This window comes from Haliotis rufescens, unplaced genomic scaffold (genome assembly GCF_023055435.1).
Source record: "Haliotis rufescens isolate VD_foot unplaced genomic scaffold, xgHalRufe1.0.p SCAF_11, whole genome shotgun sequence".
Taxonomy (NCBI): domain Eukaryota; kingdom Metazoa; phylum Mollusca; class Gastropoda; order Lepetellida; family Haliotidae; genus Haliotis; species Haliotis rufescens.
This window is the reverse complement of record NW_025963791.1, coordinates 35983273-36003713: the sequence shown is the minus strand read 5'-3', so window position 1 is coordinate 36003713 and position 20441 is coordinate 35983273. Positions and strand designations below refer to the sequence as shown.

Sequence of the window (20441 nt, the reverse complement as noted above, 5' to 3'; positions counted from 1 at the left end):
TATGGCTGAATGTGTGTCATCGTACACGCTGAGGTGGCTCATGTTTGTAATCATTAGTTTGCGGGGCCAAAACTTATTTATTTACAGGCCGCCGTTATATACTAGGGTAATTTGTTTTATACCAGAAAAACATATTGTTTGTGCACATCTCCCCTTGTACACAAAGAAAAAATAATAAATTCACATTCGCTGTTGGGTTGTAATACTATGAATTTGTCCCTGTACCAAAACTAGTAATATTAAGATACATCGGTATTTCCAAAATATCCGCACCAATTCCTTATCGCTCGATAGAACTGTTTTCGGCTGGGATCAATCCTGTAGGTCATCTCGGCCTCCATTGGGAGACTCCACATTGGTACTTGACTCACTTGACCGCCTCCGTGGTCTAGTGGTAGATCGTCCGCCCGGACAGCGTAAGGTCCGGGGTTCGATCCCCGTCCCCGTCCTACCAAAAGACGTTAAAAGATGGTACTTGTTGTTACCCTGTCTGGCGCTCGGCATTAAGGGGTTAAAACAAGTAGTGGTCGGCTCGGAGTCAGTATACTGTGTCTGAGTGGGGTATTCATGTTAAACTGCGGCATGGTATCTCAGTGAGCTAGTTCAATAAATCGGCATCAGTCCGGACTAGTACAAGCAGCCACACAAACACACACACGTACATGCACGTAGCTATATAAGTGCAATAATCTTGGACGCGACGTTAAACCCAATTTCACCTCACCTCACCTCACTTGACTCACCTGTGTCTCTACTTTGACTGACATTGTGGATAGCGTGCAAATGTTTGAAGTATTAATGTCTGAACGTATAGGAAAATATATGTTATCCTTATCCACAGTTGTAAGGAAATGTGACTTTCTTACATCCTTATCATTTGATTTACAATCCACTACCATATACCACTCAATTTACCGTTAAGATGGCCCAGGTCGGGGACTGAGTGTAATTGGACTGTTTGTGATGTCGACAAACATTGTAGTTAATGTCACCATGGCATTCTGAAACAGACATCTTCCCGAGGCAAGTGAGTTAACTGACTATAAAAGTCCAGTTTCCACCCTTGCCGATGTAGGCTGGTATTATGGAGTTACATTTTGGCTGGACTAACGAGTCTATGCATAGTCCAATCAAAATCGCGCACCGAAATCGAAATCCGGTTCGTAAAGTGTCATGCAGATTTCGGTCGACTGCAGGATTTGCAAAGCATGTGCACCGCTAACTCGTTGTCAACAGATATCTTCTAAATCTTTTCATGCTTTTAATCAAGTAGTTCACGTGATTTGATGCACTTCGCGATGTATGACTCGTTTTATCACAATATAGATCTTGATTATCAATCAGATCGTCTTGACGGGGCGCCACCGTTTTGTTTGAAGCAAATGCAAGTGATACGGACGGTTGAATCTGATTTGGTCTCAATAGGACATAACTCGTAATAGCCATTGGTGGCGCTACGATCGAGCCCAGGAATTCCAGCCTTGTTCGGCAAGGGTGGAAACTGGACTTTTAAAGTCAGTTAACTCTCTTGCCTCGGGAAGATGGAAACAGATGGCTGGGCCTGTTGCTGTATTAATATAATTGCAGTCTCCAAAATTAAGTTTTGACAACTTGTTCCATTTCCATATGACATATTGTAATGATTCATAAACAGGGTCACCAACGTGTTTCTATGCACAACAAAAACGTAGTTTTATTTTCATATATTTTATTCTTGAGCAGTCAACAAAAGCAGGAAAACACACTTACATCCATATACACTTACATTACATGTTCTTGCAGTACGACATCTTCTACAAGGAATACATGTTGACATCACATAAAAAATAACCACACATCAGAAATGCAGCTTCGGATTAACAACAGAATAAGCCAACAGTCTCATAACATCAAACACGCCAGGTATTTTGCTGTGGAATACCTGTCCTTCAATAAAATATAAGCAATCCTTTCCGATTCTACAGCGTGGGATTCGTAGGTGGTATGTTAAGAACACGAATGCACAGAGTGAGAGGATAGCGTTTCACTATTCCAGCTGTGTCACATACAGGGTGATCGATGCACGCTTTACACAAATTGCGTTTACTAAAAGCGTAAGTTTAGATTGAAAGACAACCTGAGACAAACTGACAAACTTATATCAACGTTGCTTTTCACACTGAATCATTGATACAAATAACAAACATACACATCCAATATCAAGACATCATAAAAACTCAGCTGGTACATAAAATATACTGGTGAAAGCATAATGTTGAACCTAAGAATGGACTAATCACGGACGTAGTGACACAATGTATGAACAAATACCAATATTTTCATGCAGGCATCAATGAGTTCGACCAGAGATATCTCTAAATAAAACATCAACTCCTTCAACTCCATCAACTCCATCGAAAACTGATCTTCAACACGATGTTTTGAAACAGAAAATGGCAGTCTAAACCGGCGAGAAGGTGTGAGTAAATACGATCTCCTCTCAGATGGGAAAACAAAGCACCTTTGATTTTTTTTGACATATCGATGTAGTGATACAAATATGAACTGAATGATATTTAAACAACAGTGTAATATTGTACTATTCGAGATTGCATGGAAATACGCTATAGGTTTTAAGAAGTGGACGTTACTTGGTCTACTTGTAAGGAGCAGTCCTAATGCCCAGCTTCAAATCGTCCTCATAGTTCCATCTCAAGCTAGAAAACTGTCCAGCTCGCCTCAAACCAATAACTATCTCGGTCGATACCCATCTCACGTTCGGTTATTTCCGTCAAGTCTGGTTATGCCAGCGCCCTCTGTTGGCAGATTGGGTCGATACTTGGAGGAATCCATCTTCTTACCAACGGAATAAGCCGGGTGGATCCGAGTGCAATGCCATTTTCTCGATAGGCTGCTGTGGTTACATGCTCTCCTCAAGGTCTTCAAGTTCAAAATGTCAACGCTAAGAACAATCAGTCCTGATTATCTGCCGAAACAGATTCCAAAGACAAAATAGTGATGAAACTTATATGAATGGATCACTGAAAATCAGTGATGACACCTGGTGTTCGCGAAAAGGGAAAGCATGTCCTTCTTAGACGTCTTCTTAGAGTTATCTTTGGTCGTTCCATGGGGTATTTGTTAGACTCTCCCCGCCTAATCCTTTTTTGGAACAGTGGAGCCAGTGAGGGAGAGGACGCTGAAGAAGGAGTTGCGGAAACGTTCGTTGGCGACGATGTATGAGAAGGGGTACATGAGGACCATGGACTTGCAGGCGAGGGGCGGGATGCAGGCGGCGATCATGGAGACCTGGACGGGGGCGCTGAACAACGCCCACAGACACAAGAAGGCAAATGGTCCCCAGCCAATCACGGTGAAGAGCAGATGTGAATAGCACAGCTGGAAATTAAAGCATTAACATTGTATGTGAACTCATGATACACGTCTGTGTTCCGTTATTGCTCCATCACAAATGAAACATAAGTCGTTATATGTTTTAGTCTCACATGTCTTGTGTACACCGGCCTACATTTTACGTGATGTCTTTCCCGCATGTCTTCCTCCTTCTAGGACAACAACACTATGGTACAACTTCTGGTTACCAAAATGTATACAGGTGACTGTGCTTGTCGTAAGAGGCGACTAACGGGATCGGGTGGTCAGGCTCGCTGACTTGGTTGATGCATGTCATCGTATCCCATTTGCGTAGATCGATGCTCATGATGCCAATAACTGGATTGTCTGGTCAGAACTCGATTATTTACAGACCGCCGTCATACAGCTGGAATATTGCTGGTTGCGGCGTTAAACAAAAATCCAACAGAACAGAATAACATGTATCCATCCAGGGTTGTCTAACTTACTCTACGATACGTTATAACATCTAAGAAAATGAAATGCTGTAATGCAGCTCTAGAATATTGGATTTGACTACTATTCATCTGCTTCGCAAGTGAAAGCCTTAAATCATTTCATCAGAATCCCTGCGGCATATAACATGGAACAGAAGCTAGTGGATACTGGCATTGCTACTGTAAATGTTCGTGATGCCAGTAGATCTGGCTTTCCTTTCTATGTCTTTTTTAAACCTCAGGTTGTAATAGATAGAGATTGATATCAAATAACCAATACACTGCAACCAATACAAACTCCCGATAATAGACTGTCACGTTTTCAGAATCCCACTCCAAGCATAGCCAATATTAAATTTAAAATGAACCAAACTTCATTGTCTACACATTTACTGGAATGTGATCCACGTGATTAAATGACATTAGTGAGTGAGTATGGTTTTACTCCGCTTTTAGCAATATTCCAGAAGTATCACGGCGGGGGACACCAGAAATGGGCTTCACACATTGTACCAATGTCGGAAATCGAACCCAGGTCTTCGGCGTGACGAGCGAAGGCTTTAACCACTAGGCTACCCGACCGCCCCTTAAATGACATTTAGGAGTATTAGCTGTGATTTCCGTTAGCGTTCTTGATCAAACTTTACATGAAATATTCTCCAGTTGAATCACCGCAGATCAATTTGGAAAAGTCCCAAAATTATTACCCCGTAACAGTCACAACCTGTTTATCAAGTCTAGTGTTTCTACCAACCTGGGTCTCGTTAAAAAAAAGGTCATTACGATTTCACATAATAAGCGATGAAAAAGTACGCCACTAAACCGTCATAAAACGTAAGCTCATACCCATTTTAACTGGTCCTCCCTAAATCCAGTGAACGCGTCAACCTGGCTGGATGAGGCAGATGGGGATGGGGCCTGCTGAATCGTGCTACTTTCCCCAGAGGCCCACAGACAGGAGATGGCGATGGCCAGGGGAAAGCCGAAACTGAATATGCACAGCATGATCATGTAGGACGGGTAGCCCTCGTCAGCATCCCTCCAGTTGATGGCGCAAGATGAACCCGTGGGCTCATGGACGTACCTGCAATGAAGGCGTTGTGTGTATATATATATGTGTTAGACACAAGTGTTAACATACAGTTTTGTTGTACATATATTTTATCTATTTGAGGTCCTTTAAGTCTGTAATATTATTTTAAGTTGTTAGTAAAGTAGGTTCTTAGTTCAATATCTATCGTGGGCTTCTGGATTAGTTTACTTATAATGTAGAGGGTGGTTGGGTTGGTCCATGTTTGTTCCATGTTTGTGTCATTGTTTCTTCTCTTGTTCTAACCCAAGCCTTGTTTTCATTTGGCTTGTTCAAACTGTGCACTTTTCTTCCATCTTGCGCTAGATACTAATGTGTGTGTGTGTGTGTGTGTGTGTGTGTGTGTGTGTGTGTGTGTGGCTGCTTGTACTAGTTCGGACTAAGCCGATTTTATAGTGCTGGCCCCTTAATGCTTAGCGCTAGGCAGGGCAACAACAAATACCATTTTTAGCGTCTTCTGGTTTGACGCGACCGGGGATCGAACCCACGACCTTTACCTCTCAGGGCAGACTCGCAATCAACTAGCAAGACTAAGGGACGCGAATGGCGACGCTTTGACGGCTGGGCCAGCCCTCCCATTTAACATACGCTACATTAGAAGTTAGGATAACTAGTTTTCCAATCATTATTTGGGTCTATATTGAACATGGTAATAATGACACATAATATCTTATGACAAAACTGGAATGTAAATCACCGGCAGAACTGTAATACTGCAAGGCACCGAATGAGATTATGATGATTTTACGAATGCTTCAACTTCGTCCCCTTTGATATTTTGTCTGTCCCGCGCTTTTTCGATGGAACCTAATTTTAAATCACGTCGATATTTCTGCACATTTTTTCCCACCAAGAATACCAACAGACGTGATAGCAGTCTGTTTCATATGACGTAGGACATTTGAAAAATGTATTTTTTATTGGTTATAAATATAAGCCTTTACCCTTAACTATGTGTTGAACATCATTCACCGATCATATCTGAAGATGAAACCTTAAGTTAAATGGCTCCTACAGTCCGCGACACGAGATTCCGTAATTTATCCGTAGGTGATATAACTTCTCCTCGACAATTAACAGGCGGCACAGCCTACCCCCGACTCACGACCTCGTGGTTAACATTCGATAAAGTCCTCGTAATAAAACCCAGCCATTTAGTCCGTCCAGGAACTCTACGATTTAATAAACTTTGTTTTACGCAGCTCAAGGCAGTATTCCAGCAATATCACGAGAGCACCCGAAATGGACATCACACAATGTAAACACGGAGAATCAATCCCGTGACTTCGGAATGTCGAGCGAACGCTTTAAAATAATTTTAAACAACATGGTTACCCACCCACCTGGAACGTCATGAAGCATGTTTTATTTCTGTTTTAGTGATCAAATAAACGGTAATCCCCAACCAATGAGGAAGAATATGAAAATACAGTTAATTATTAATTCAACAAACAGATGTATATGGTAAAACCCCGTAAATCCGGACGATAAAGTTGCCCTGAAATTGCCCGTATTAACACATTTCCGGATAAAGGAGAACTGTGTAAGGAGTAATGGCTTTTGTCATTGGTTATCGTCTGTAAGGTGGGGTTTCGGATTATCAGGATCCGGATTAAGGGGGTTTAACTATAACTGAAATGACATACTTGCTCCAGCCAAGAACCGGCATTATGGCCCAGAAAAAGGCATTGAGCCACACAGCAGCTGTCGACAGCCAGTAGAACCCACCCGAGTTGGTCTCCACTGTAACATAAGACACATGTTGAAAACTCCGGGTGAAGCTATTGTTGACGTGTCCAATACTAGTTGATGAATATTGTGATATGAGTTATGACTTGGTATAGAAGACTACAAAACATGTATAGTTTATAAGGCTCGAACCATTTCTTTTTCAGCATAAGCATCACGACGTTTTGGCTTAATAATATCGTAATGAGGATTCTATGTTAGAATAGGTCCCAAGCAACGTAATGCCAACGTAATGTAATCGCTGTATAATTTGGTCCAGAATCGAATATTACAGTTCGCCGTCATATAGCTGAAATATTGCTGAGTGCGACGTTAAATAACAAGAAAACAAAAGTGACGAACCTCTTATGTATGTAGCACTTAATCAGGTGATACCCATGAGAACGGACATGGAGCTGACCTACCATATTTTACAATCGGTTTGAATCTAAGATTCTAAACTAAGATCAGTGGATCCTGACACAGATAAGGGGCGCAACTTTCCATTGAAAACTGCGGGTTACCAAAACGAGCGAGAGACACTTATCATTCTCAAAAGGAGGCTGGAGTTTCTTTTCAGAAAGTTAATAACCAATCACTGAAACTATTTTAATCGATGACTTTTCGAAAGAAGAAGGTCCTTAACTTCTCCTTCCGCTATAGTTACAGTTGCATATAATCCCTACTGTATGCTGTAACTACAGCCATCGAACCACTGAGGAGATTGATTACGAACAGAAATATCTTTCTTATTTGCCCATCAACGTAAAAAGTGTTAAGAACATGTGTCCTTCAAAAACCTACGTGGGCGAAGGAAATTACAACACGTGTTCAAGGGCTGATGTCAACTCACTGGCTTCTTTTCGCGTGGAGACGAGGTAGCGTTCCACACACAGAGCGATCACGTTGCCAATGGCAGCGATCCCCATCATCATCCCCTCGAAGGCGTAGAGCTGACATCCCGTCTCTCCGTACAGCCACCTGGAGAGAGACACGAGAGTGTTGGTAATAGACGACGCTATAAATAAAACATTAAGTTTGATTGTTTGTTTGTTGTTTAACGCCGCACCCAGCAATATTCCAGCCATATGACGGCGGTCTGTAAATAATCGAGTTTGGACCAGACAGACCAGTGATTGACATCATGAGCATCGATCCACGCAATTGGGATAAGATGACATGGATCAGATACGTCAGCGATCCTGACTACCCGATCCCGTTACTCGCCTCTTACGACAAGCATAGTCACCTTATACGGCAACAAGGGTTGCTGAAGACAAACTCTACCTGGATCTTCACGGGTCAGTAAATACTAAAGACCAACCTTTAATTCATGCGGCTTGTTAACAAATTTCATATATATTATCAAAGGCGACAAAACACTTTCCGTAATCAGAGTCGATTATACGATTCCTATGTTATCATAAACGTGTGTTTATGAATCACTATCAAATAGTGATGATACCAGGTGTTCGCGGTATGGTGAGCGTATTCTGTCCTTCTGGCGGCGCCCTTCAAAGGAACATGCAAAGGGCAGTCCAGTGGTCAACAAAACAGGAAATGGCATCAGATATCATTTTGATCACTGATGCGTCATGATTGGAAATGTCGTCTACCATAAAACCTTTCGAAAGCCTAACTGAGGCCTTGAATGTTGTAACCCTGATTAAACAAATTTTGAGCAAGAGTCGGTTAACGCTCTGTTAAATCTTCGTAGAAAGAGCATGTTTGATTAATTGTGCCTCAAAAGCTGTAAAATTAGGACACTTAATCCGGAGCTGTTGGAATATTGCTTGACATGAAGGGAAAGTTGATGACTGGAAAGTTAAAGCCATCCCTCTTGTCATACAGTCTTGAGGATAATATTTTTTTATATAACGTATATTGATATGGAAAGCTTTAACAATAGTTTATCCATATACATGTTAATGATAGCTTATATGGTTTACGCGACGTTTCGAAACATTCAAAGGGATTCGCACGTTTTACCCATCTGGGTAATCGAACCCTGGTCTTCGGCATGACGAGCGAACGCTTTAACGACTTGGCTACCCTACAGAGCCACACAATATATATCTTATTAGATTTATCCCGTAAAGTGCAGTTTCAGTTGATTTCGTTAAATAAGGTGAATGTTGTTTTAAGCCGCGGTCAGCCATACTACAGTTTTTATCACAGTGGCGTGTAAGTAATCGGATCAGCAGTAGCCAGTAGTTGCTGCATGAGCTCCAAACAAGACTGGGGAGAACACCATTAGAACCGCAGCGGTAAATGGGAATTTTTTTTAAAATGCTATAAATGTAGTTAAAATAACCCTTGCATGATCTTACATGCTCATGTTTACAACGATTAAGAGGGACTACGTTCCATGGTATCATGGCGATTCCAGTCAAGGTGTGGGTGTTTTATATATAGGGGACAAAACCCTATCCAAAGTCATGAGAATTCGCTGTTAACAGCATAGATTCCGAATATATCATTAGCATGGGTTTATGAATCACTATGAAAAGTGATGACACCAGGTGTTCGCGGAAAAAAGCGTCATGTGGGAAACTAAGGCACTTTGCTATTAAGGGTCATTATTATTTGTTACATTGACATGTATCATACTATTTGAATGAACGAATCCAGCATCTAATGCCTACCAATTGGCCTGAGTAAACAACCATAGAGCTATGATATTGTTTTTGGTTCAAGCAACCATAATCCGACACAGTGATATCATTCATAGGCCACAGTAACTTGTTAAGTAAAGAGATGTAATTAGCAGTAGTGGCTGAATTCACGTGCTCCGGGAACGTGCCTCGTCTTGCAGGTCGATCAATTGGGAATATTCTTACTGTGCACGTTATGTGTAATTCGTGGTGATGTGTCTTATTGCTGAGATGCACTGGGCACGCAGTAACAGTATGACCTTTCCAAATGAAGAGTTATGTGAGTGAATGAGTAGAATTTTGCATCGCAATATTATGTATATTGCCTAGGGAGCTGAGAATCACATATGAGAGCTCAATGATCCATTGACATTGGTAATAATAGTATCATGCCCACGACTGCAATACAAATATAAGCGCAAAAGCTCTTTCGATACGAGGGCTGGTTAAATATTTCTAAGACTGACTAACTTTCAACTATGGGCCATCACAAAGTGAACTAGTCAATATAGTACATTCTTGGAGTAGTTCAGTGCAAGTGTATTTGGTCTGTTGAGGCCGTTTGTATATTAGTGACAGTCAGTTAAACGTGATTGGGATCAAATGGACACAAAACTGGAAAAGAACGAGTACCGAGCAGTCGTTAAGTTTTTGATTTGCACAAGTGTATGGGATAAGTGCCCTAGCTATTCCACTGTTAAACGTTGGGCAGCCGTGTTTAAGGCTGGGAGAACAAGCCTTGATGATGACCCTAGGTCAGGCCGTTCCTCAAGGAGATAGAAAAACCTACACTGTTAGAAAGACGTATTACAATTGTTGAACTTGAGGAAGACACAGATCTAAACCATGGGCCCATTGAAATTATCATGCATAAACATTTACAGATGAATACGATGGGTGCAAAAGTTTCTAAATCATAATCTTTAGGTGAACCAACTGACATTGCCAGAGAAAATTTAGAGCTGATTGAGGAGGATTTCGTCAAATTAAAAACTAGTTACGGGTGATGAAACATGGGTCTACCACTATAATTCCGACTCAAAACGTTAATAAATGGAATGGCACCATTCCACTTCTCAGGCACCAAACAAATTCAAGTCTTCAAGATCAGTAAAGAAAGTTATGCCCACTGTATACTGGGATGCAAAGGGTGTGATCCTTGATTACTTAGAACGCCAAAAGACGATTACCGGTGCCTACTATGCTGATTTGCTTCATCGCTTGAGAGATTCTATCAAAGAACAGCGGCGAGATATGCTGACTGCTGGAGTTCTACTACTTCATGACAATGACTCTTCTCACACTTCCCGACTTACAAAGGCCGCTGTGCGACAATGTGGGTTCGAAGAGCTTCCTTACCTTCCATACTCGCCAGACCTGGCACCAAGTGATTTCCACCCGTTTCCTAAACTGAAAGAACCCCTTCGTGGAAAGCGCTATAACGACATCGATGACCTCAAAGCTGCCGTGAATGTTTTTTTTTCAGAGTGGCTAAAGAAAACTCTTTCTGACTGGAACTGAAAGCTTCACTATCGATATGAGAAGTTTATTGAAAAGCAGGGAGATTACATTGAAAAATAAAATAAAAAACTCTTTCACAATTGTTGGTTTTGTTTGTTAGGCTTAGACATTTTGGACCAGCCCTCGCATTTATACGAGTCGAGTGTACGATACAACTATATCAAGAGTTCATGAATCAATATCAAATAATGACAATACCAGGTGTTCCAAACCTTCTGTGAAACCTTCCTATCTTCTGCAACCAAAAGCAATTGCTCTGATGTAACCAGCCTAAATTCCTCTGTAAGTGATTATCAACATAATTTGTCTATTAAGTGAGGAGACTGTGCTGAGCCAGACATAAGACCTGAAATCAATACTTAGCCGTGTGTATTCTCAAGGTTTCCACAGTACTGGAACAAGTATCTTATTTCAAATGCTAAAGGATGATGCAGGAACTTGAAACGGAAGGAAAAGTACAATTTACCTCGTGGCAAAATAATATTTCATCATTAAATGTAACGAGCAGCAGAAAACACGTCGATGCCACACGTCATAAAACACATCCTTTGACCTACAAAGTACTTAACATATTTATCTTAAATGCATGTATAAGCGCCACGATATCTTTAGGATTCTAGTTCAGTGGCGACACATTAAATGTACAGCGTTGAGTCCCTTAGCCACCCAGGAGGATCTTAGAATCATTGGTTCAAATCTCAGATTCGCCCAGATTCTTGTCATGGATAAAGCTACTGTTGGTATGACTGTTGTCACTGAAATTGCCATGATAAAGCTGTTGATGTAAACCACAGGACTGTTGGTTGACTTACTTGCCACTGAAAGCTGAAGATGCGGGAAACGGAGAGGGACCAACAACGCCGATGTTAGAAAGAGCAAGACTGATGTGTAGCCATGCTTTTGACGACTTCAGCAACGACTTCTCTCGGAGGAACGTCAGAATGACCATCAAGTTGGAGATCACGCCGACGACGCCTGGTAATTAAATAAACTGATTTAGATAATGACAGTAATTTTCACAACCATGGCATTTTATCCAATTTGGTACCTCTGTGTTATTGTATCTACCTCTGGCTGTACATAGTCATGACATTGATGACACACTCAATTAACATATAAATCACCATGAAATTTTACACCGACTTAATGCGATCTAATACAAAATTGTTTTGCATAGTCCTGTTGTTCAGCCTCAGACCTATCAAGGTCAACAAATCTGATTTTGTCCTTTTTGATAAATCTTTTTGATAAAGCATTGAATTTTCTGTCCCTTTTGACCCTAATGTGAGTGACAAGATTCAGGAAAAATATGGCCAATATGCGGACCTCGCTTTCGAAAAGTCACGCTTGCATCCTAAATACCAAGTGGTCCGACTCCCCATTGTTCTCGGTGTCTTGGGTTTGGTACCTCCCAATCTGTTGACTGACATTAGGAGAGTACCCGCGTTTGCTACCAGGAATACAGCCCTTCTGACAATGTAAGTAATGCAGAAGGCTGTGGTGTTGGGGAGTCCTACATTCTTCCAAAGGTTCTGGGTGGGTTCGAAGGAGCAGCTTTTCTGGGAGAAGTCCCATTCGCTGTCTGGGCTGCGTGTAGAGGGGGCAAGGGCCCTGAGCTGATGATGAGCCTAACCAGCCTGACTGTGCCAGGATCACCCAAACCCTCTTTGCTGCATGTCTGTATTTTAATCTGCATTTAATCATAATAATTGCACAATATTTTACCCAAGCATGCTCAAAGTCCACCACGTAAAACTAAACCTTTCGAAGGGTCATTGAACGTTCAATTTGCATTCTCAGCTCAATATACAAACCAAGCTTGCTGTTAGGCGTCAGCAGGTTTGCATCCACGTTACATATCTCAACCTACCTTTTGTCCGTTTGCTGCAAACCGTACCAATGAAATGCAACATAGATATGAAATCCAAAAGCAACAATTGGTCCTAAATGGCATGAAAGTAATTTTTTTGTCCATAACAACTCGTCACCATAGTTTCAGACATTGTCATGGTGGGGAGAAAAAGTTGTTTAACAAACTGTCATGTAATTGTTTCAATGCCGCTGTTATAAGGGGTCTGCGCAATAAACATAACCGCTGAAGGGCATCCCGGAACACAGGGATGGTCTCGAAACTTTTATTCTGAAATTACTCTGAACTGAAATAGTAATTTGACTTACAGCTGCGTGATCTAAACCATCTCTTTTACAATATGAAGCTTATTTCCGGTCTCAACTTTGTCCATGCAGCCTCTCCGACCTGCAATTATCTTAAACCTGAACTATCAAGTTTTTCAAATTATCTGTGAATTTCATCACGTACCGTATTGTAATGATATATTGAGCTTGTTCTGTTTATTTTATTATTTGTATTTTGAATTAGCTGAATAGCAATAGCAAGAACATCACTAACATTGCTCTGTGAATAGTTTACAGATTAGCATTGTATATTCCGTTTAATAACTTCTAGAGAAAGATACGCTTCTGATTTAAACTTTTCATTTGACATGATTTTATTACAGAACAGGCAGTTGTAGATTGGCCTAACACGCGCAAATTTCACGTGCGAATGTAGGGCCGTTCAGTTTACAGTGCAGATCCACTTGTAACAACGGCATTGAAACACCAACAATTACATGATCGTTTGTTAAACAACTTTTTCTCCCCACCATGATAATTCTGCAATTATGGTGTCGAGTTGGTATGGACAAATAAAAAAAAAATCATGCGATTTAAAAGGAATTGTTGCTTTCGGATTTATATCTATGTTGCATTTCATTGGTACGAATTTGCAGCAAACGGACTATAGCGTCAAATGGAACAAGGTCACTTGCCTATAGAGACACCGTTTTTACAGCTCAAATCTAAACCTGAAAACTGTGAAGTTTGCCGTGGGCATCAGCCATCTAATACCTATCCTCGTATTGCAGGGGGTGGTCGGGTAGCCTAGTGGTTAAAGCGTTCGCTAGTCAAGCCGAAGACCCGGGTTCGATTCCCGACATGGGTACAATGTGCGAAGCCCATTTCTGGTGTCCCCCGCCGTGCTTAAGGCGGCATAAAACCATACTCACTCACTCGTATAGCAGAAATAGGAACTGCAGCGATGTTTGCACCGTCATCCTTTTCACAAATTCGTGATAACATCCAACATAAATGTCATCAAAATGCAACGTAACAAATACATTAAGTTTAATAATTCAGTTTCACTTAACAATAATGTTATTGGTTGTAGTGAGGAATTTTTAAAGCCGTTTTTTGTGTGCTCAGAAATCAAATCATCGATCGTTGAGTAAGAACTCGCGTGTGACACTGAACCTGTTTTTATATGTAATATCATATATTATTTGTTTCGTTGAGCAATAAGAAGCAAAAATTGCTCTCGCCTTCTTAGAACCTGACTGGGATAGTGTTCGAGAAGATATGGTCATTGAAATTGAAATACACCACTGCAGTCAGCGCGAATTAAACCTTGTGCAGTGACAGTGTTTAAATCTGTGATGCGGGGGCACGGGCGGCCCTGTTGTCTAAGGCGCCGCGATTCGCTGTGCAGGGTTGCGTCCCTTTGGCACGCCAGAAACCTATGATCGTGGGTTCGAATCCCGGTTCGCCCCGATTATGTTTCTATGTTTTATGAAACCGGATAATAGGCTTCACATATTGTACCATGTCGGGATTCGAACCCGGGTCTTCGGCGTGTCGAGAGAACGCTTTAACCACTAGACTACCCGACCGTACAGAGTTAATAAGAAAATGGGTCGAGTAATTCAGAAAAATAAAACAGCATCGTACTGGTTCTTTTGAATTATACTCCATGTTTCTAATTATTGGTGGGGGCACGGATGGCCCAGTCGTCTAAGGCAACGCGATTCGATGTGCAGAGTTGCGTCCCTTGGGCACGCCAGAAACCTATGATTGTGGGTTCGAATCCCGGTTCGCCCCGATTATGTTTCTAGGTTTGTCAGCACCATACCCGTGCTCGTTGGTTTCACCGAGGTGGTAAACGTCTGAGACTTGCAACACTTCGGGCTTTCCTCCCACATTAAGCTGACACGCCGTGATATAACTGGAATACTGTTAAAAACGGCGCTAAACCCAACTCACTCACTCACTTAATCTGTGATGCGTTCTCACGAGCGTTCTTCAGCATTTGACAAAACTAAAATGACAGGTAGAATACGAAATGTGTACGGGGTATCTCAGACCTTTCTCAGAGTCATAGTTTCCGTTGCACCGTCATGGAAAGAGAAAATATACAGATGGTATGGTGTGACTATATGTATGTGTCTGTGCGACAGTGCACAATAAACTGAACACAGGCCACTTAACGTTAATCATCTCTTACAGTATGAGTCTCTAAGCTTCCAGGAATAGGTCCCAAGATATCCCAGATTTGACGCGATTATGATGTGCTCGTCGGTTTCGCCAAAACGATAAACGTTTACTGAGATGACCATCGATCCTCATGGTCATCGTAAAATAACACCGACATATATCTCCATGGCAACACACTGTCTTGAGAAACCCACACTTACATCCAATATGTAAACTGGCCTATGATTAATGGTATTGATCTCTCCAGCTGGCAATCCATACTGCATCGAGACAGGTGTCATTAATCCATTTGTAATACGTTTAGTATAAATAAGTGTGTCTGTGTGTATGTGTGTCTCTGTATGTGTGTTTGTGTGTGTGTGTGTGTGTATGTGTCTGTGTGTGTATCTGTGTGTGTATGTGTGTTTGTGTGTGTGTGTGCATGTGTCTGTGTGTGTATCTGTGTGTCTGTATGTGTGTTTGTGTGTGTGTGTATGTGTCTGTGTGTGTATCTGTGTGTGTGTATGTGTGTGCATGTGTCTGTGTGTGTATTAGTGTGTGTGTGTATGTGTGTGCATGTGTCTGTGTGTGCATGTGTCTGTGTGTGTATGTGTGTGCATGTGTCTGTGTGTGTGTGTGTGCATGTGTCTGTGTGTGTATGTGTGTGCATGTGTCTGTGTGTGTATGTGTGTGCATGTGTCTGTGTGTGTATCTGTGTGTGTGTATGTGTGTGCATGTGTCTGTGTGTGTATCTGTGTGTGTATGTGTGTCTGTGTGTGTATCTGTGTGTCTCTTTGTGTGCATGTGTCTGTGTGTGTGCATGTGTATGTGTGTGTGCGTGCGTGTCTGTGTCTGTGTGTGTCTGTGACTCTGTGTTTATCTGTGTGTGTGTATGTGTGTGCATGTGTCTGTGTGTGTATGTGTGTATGTGTGTGCATGTGTCTGTGTGTGCATGTGTATGTGTGTGTATGTGTGTGTATGTGTGTGCATGTGTCTGTGTGTGTATGTGTGTGCATGTGTCTGTGCATGTGTCTGTGTGTGTATGTGTGTGCATGTGTCTGTGTGTGTGTATGTGTGTGCATGTGTCTGTGTGTGCATGTGTCTGTGTGTGTATGTGTGTGCATGTGTCTGTGTGTGTATCTGTGTGTGTATGTGTGTCTGTGTGTGTATCTGTGTGTCTCTTTGTGTGCATGTGTCTGTGTGTGTGCATGTGTATGTGTGTGTGCGTGCGTGTCTGTGTCTGTGTGTGTCTGTGACTCTGTGTGTGTCTGTGTGTGTGAGTGTCTGTGTGTGTATGTGTGTCTGTGTCTGTGTGTGTGCGTGTGTGTATGCGTGTGTGTGTGTGAGAGATTAAAGCACGACATAAGTAGTAGTAGAGAAACGACACTAATGTCACAAGAATGCTGACAGAACCACATATTTCATCAGGTCATCTCACACCTTATATCTGTAGGAGAATATCTCAACATAATTACAATTGTCGGTGTGGAAATTTACGTATGTTCTATAGAAGTCAGAACAGAACTGTGAAATTAACCAAGAAGTATGATCTGGAACTTAGAACAGGATTGTGACTTTGACCATTAAGAGAGCTAAGGAAGTCAGAATAGAATTGTGAATTAATTCAACCATTGAGCTACTATAGTATCAAAAACCTAGACAAGAATAACAAACGAAACATATGTCAATGTCTATTCCCGTCTTTGAGTAATAAATATTGTTGACTTTGTAAGGTACATTTGCAGCTTGTTCTAGCCAACTCATTATCAGTCGTTTCATCCTGAGAAGGTTGTTTCTGACAGGTGCGTGGGCGGCAACCACCACGGGGTATAGATGCTCATTATCATCAGTTGACACGTGTGTTGTCAACTCAAGGTACTAATTGACAAGGAAAAATTGCTGTTGGTGTCATGATGTATTTCACGGTTTTTCAGCGTGAGAAAATCAAATTGGAGGATGGGATTAAAATGCAAGTTCCGTTGTGCTTGACAGATGTTTATTGACTGAATCTGCTGGGTTCCTCCTCGATGTTGTGAACGTGGAAAACGTGGACAACGTGGACAACGTGGACACAACAATTTATAGCAGATGGCTCGCCAGTGAGATTTATGATATTGTGTGCAAGTGAGACGCGATCTCTATTGCGGTATGTAGATACGTACAGTTAGATTGAACAACATGAACATGAATAAATCGAGAACCAGTACGCGAGTATGATGATGACTAAATTACCCGTTATATTTCAAAGTAATAGCCATGTATTTTGATCTTTAAATATATGATGATTATCAAATCAAAATAACCACCTATGATTGAAATACCTGATTTGACTTACTCATCGCCGCTGAGGCTTATATTGATTTCTTGATCACTGTCCGTAGATATTTAGAATAATGATAAATACAATTGCTTTTTGCAATACAATTTAACGCGGTTAAATAACAAGTTACAGAGCTCTACAAAAAAAAACAGGATATGAATCTCTTGGATGTCTAGTTTCCACTATACCTCGAGTATTTTGTCTGCTCGTGTTAGGAGAATGTGTTTAAGACTACTGTCAACTCCGAATGTAACGAATTTCATTCAAATATAAAAAAACACGTCCCATTTTAATTCTGGAAACCCAAAAGTCCAGAAACTCTACGGTCTTTGCCCAGTCTCGGTTAAAGGTATTTACAAAATTAAAGATGCTGTTTTCATGGGAACATACCAAGGAAGAAAAAATGAAAAACAAAAACTCAATATTTAGACTATGTCGCCCATTAAATCAACATCCGACACTCGCTGTGCAGAGATGCGACACTTGGGAACGCCAGAAAACTATCATTTTGAGTCCTAATCCAGGTTCGCCCCGGTTATGTTTCTAGGTTTGTCAGCACCATACCCGAGCTCGTGGGTTTTCACGCCGTTATATAACTGGAAAACTGCTGAAAGCGGTGTTAAACTCAACTCACTCACTCATTCCTTAAAACACTGTTTTTCATATTTTATCACGTAAGTCGGTGTATCCACTGATGCATTGTCTACTTTCCACACATATCATAAATTACAAAGTCTAGATATCAAACAGAATTGGGCAAGGGCCTGTGGAGTGCACAAAGAGTTCAGAAAAATAAAACATTTCAGTGACTGCCGGTGAAAGATCCTTATGAAGAACAAAAAATCCCTGGCGTATTTAAATTAAGCTAGAGCCGAGTTCATTTAAAATCTAGTGTTTTCTAAATAAAAGGTGGGGGCACGTGTGGCACAGTCGTCTACCATTCGCTGGTACCATTTGAATCCTTTAGACGTCCAATAAGCTATTATCTTGATTAACCCTGACTATGGCTACTCATTCACTCACTCGAATAAGGTAAGTGTAGAATAAACATGTAGTCTCAAACGTTATAAGAGGATGGGCTCATGAAGTCCTTAAAATGCACTAATAGTAATCTAAAACAATGCACAACTACTGTGAGTACGGTCTCAGCCCGCTTTAGCAATATTCCAGGAACTTCATTGGGGGGAACATCAGAAATGGGCTGAATCCAATGTTGGGAATCGAACCCGGATCTTCGACGTGACGAGCGAATGCTTAAACCACTACGCTACCCCACCACTCCTATGTACAACTATCTAAATTAAGTCATCCTTCACTAATCGGAGACCTTTTCTATTTGTATATGTCAATACGTCCATGACATTTACATGCGATACACTGGTATGTTGTTGCGGTCAGAGTGACACTCAGCAGCATATAATGCCACACGTCGATAGTCCCTTGTGCATTATGTTAATGTCAAAATGAACCCCTTTCCCACAGAATCGTAAAATTATAACATCTGCAAAATAAACATTATATCAAAGCGACATGTAATTGTTTCAGAATATCTCTTCCGTATTTGTCGGCCTTGAAGTCAGATCGGCTCGATGATGTGGATACATCTATATGAGTCAAGTGCAGTCGGATCAATGGATAAATAGAATGTATGTTTTGTTTGTGATGCTCACCACTTTGAAACCACACTCTCCAATTGTGCCACTAGCATTACCAAATACCCTTAACTAAAGAACGTTAATACACGTGGTATGGCATCAGCGTTCTTGCATAACGTGAGTTAGATGTAAAGAGGGTGTATGTGAGGTGGATTTATGTGAGATGGATGTAAAGAGGGTGTATGTGAGATGGATGTAAAGAGGGTGTATGTGAGATGGATGTAAAGATGGTGTATGTGAGATGGATGTAAAGAGGGTGTATGTGAGATTGATGTAAAGAGGGTGTATGTGAGATGGATGTAAAGGGGGTGTATGTGAGATGGATGTAAAGAGGGTGTTTGTGAGATGGATGTAAAGAGGGTGTATGTGAGATTGATGTAAAGAGGGTGTATGTGAGATGGATGTAAAGAGGGTGTATGTGAGATGGATGTAAAGAGGGTGTATGTGAGATGGATGCAAAGAGGGTGTTTGTGAGATGGATGTAAAGAGGGTGTATGTGAGATGGATGCAAAGAGGGTGTATGTGAGATGGATGTAAAGAGGGTGTTTGTGAGATGGATGTAAAGAGGGTGTTTGTGAGATGGATGTAAAGAGGGTGTATGTGAGATGGATGTAAAGAGGATGTATGTGAGATGGATGTAAAGAGGGTGTTTGTGAGATGGATGTAAAGAGGGTGTATGTGAGATGGATGCAAAGAGGGTGTATGTGAGATGGATGTAAAGAGGGTGTTTGTGAGATGGATGTAAAGAGGGTGTATGTGAGATGGATGCAAAGAGGGTGTTTGTGAGATGGATGTAAAGAGGGTGTATGTGAGATGGATGTAAAGAGGGTGTATGTGAGATTGATGTAAAGAGGGTGTATGTGAGATGTATGTAAAGATGGTGTATGTGAGATGTATGTAAAGAGGGTGTTTGTGAGATATATGCAAAGAGGGTGTTTGTGAGATCACGTGTCATGTTATTGTGTTTCAACACAAACATTTATAGATATGCAATTTATAATCTGCACCAAGGGCACAATACTGAGCATCAAAATAAGCTTTCTGAACCTACATGTCTGTAAAACGTAAAAACAATAAGATCTAAGGATTAATACATACACACATAGGTCACAAGAGGACTTACCAAAGAGCATATAAAGAATCCCAACAACTGAGTGCTCAAAGCGGGAGAATTCTCCGGTTACCATTGTAGCGTCTACTTCTCTGCTCACGTCTGCTTGCAGCTGTCGTCTACTCACCAACTGTCGTCTGCGCGACCTTCTTCTCCCAGCTGGGTCAACTAGCAGCGAGAGTATCGATGACTGTCACGCTATATACTCTGGGCGCTGTCTAATT

The 20441-nt window shown here is 41.3% G+C and overlaps 1 protein-coding gene across 1 annotated transcript; it reads right to left on the bottom strand.

The window, feature by feature from the left end:
• Positions 1 to 1691: 1691 nt before the first annotated feature.
• Positions 1692 to 20401, bottom strand: LOC124152304 (visual pigment-like receptor peropsin). Its single transcript, XM_046525203.2, has 6 exons — positions 20230 to 20401; positions 11636 to 11798; positions 7502 to 7629; positions 6567 to 6663; positions 4677 to 4914; positions 1692 to 3378 (listed from the first exon to the last, which is right to left on the bottom strand). The coding sequence occupies exons 1-6, from the start codon at positions 20291 to 20293 to the stop codon at positions 3136 to 3138; spliced, it is 933 nt and encodes a 310-aa protein (XP_046381159.1). The 5' UTR covers positions 20294 to 20401; the 3' UTR covers positions 1692 to 3135.
• Positions 20402 to 20441: the final 40 nt, after the last annotated feature.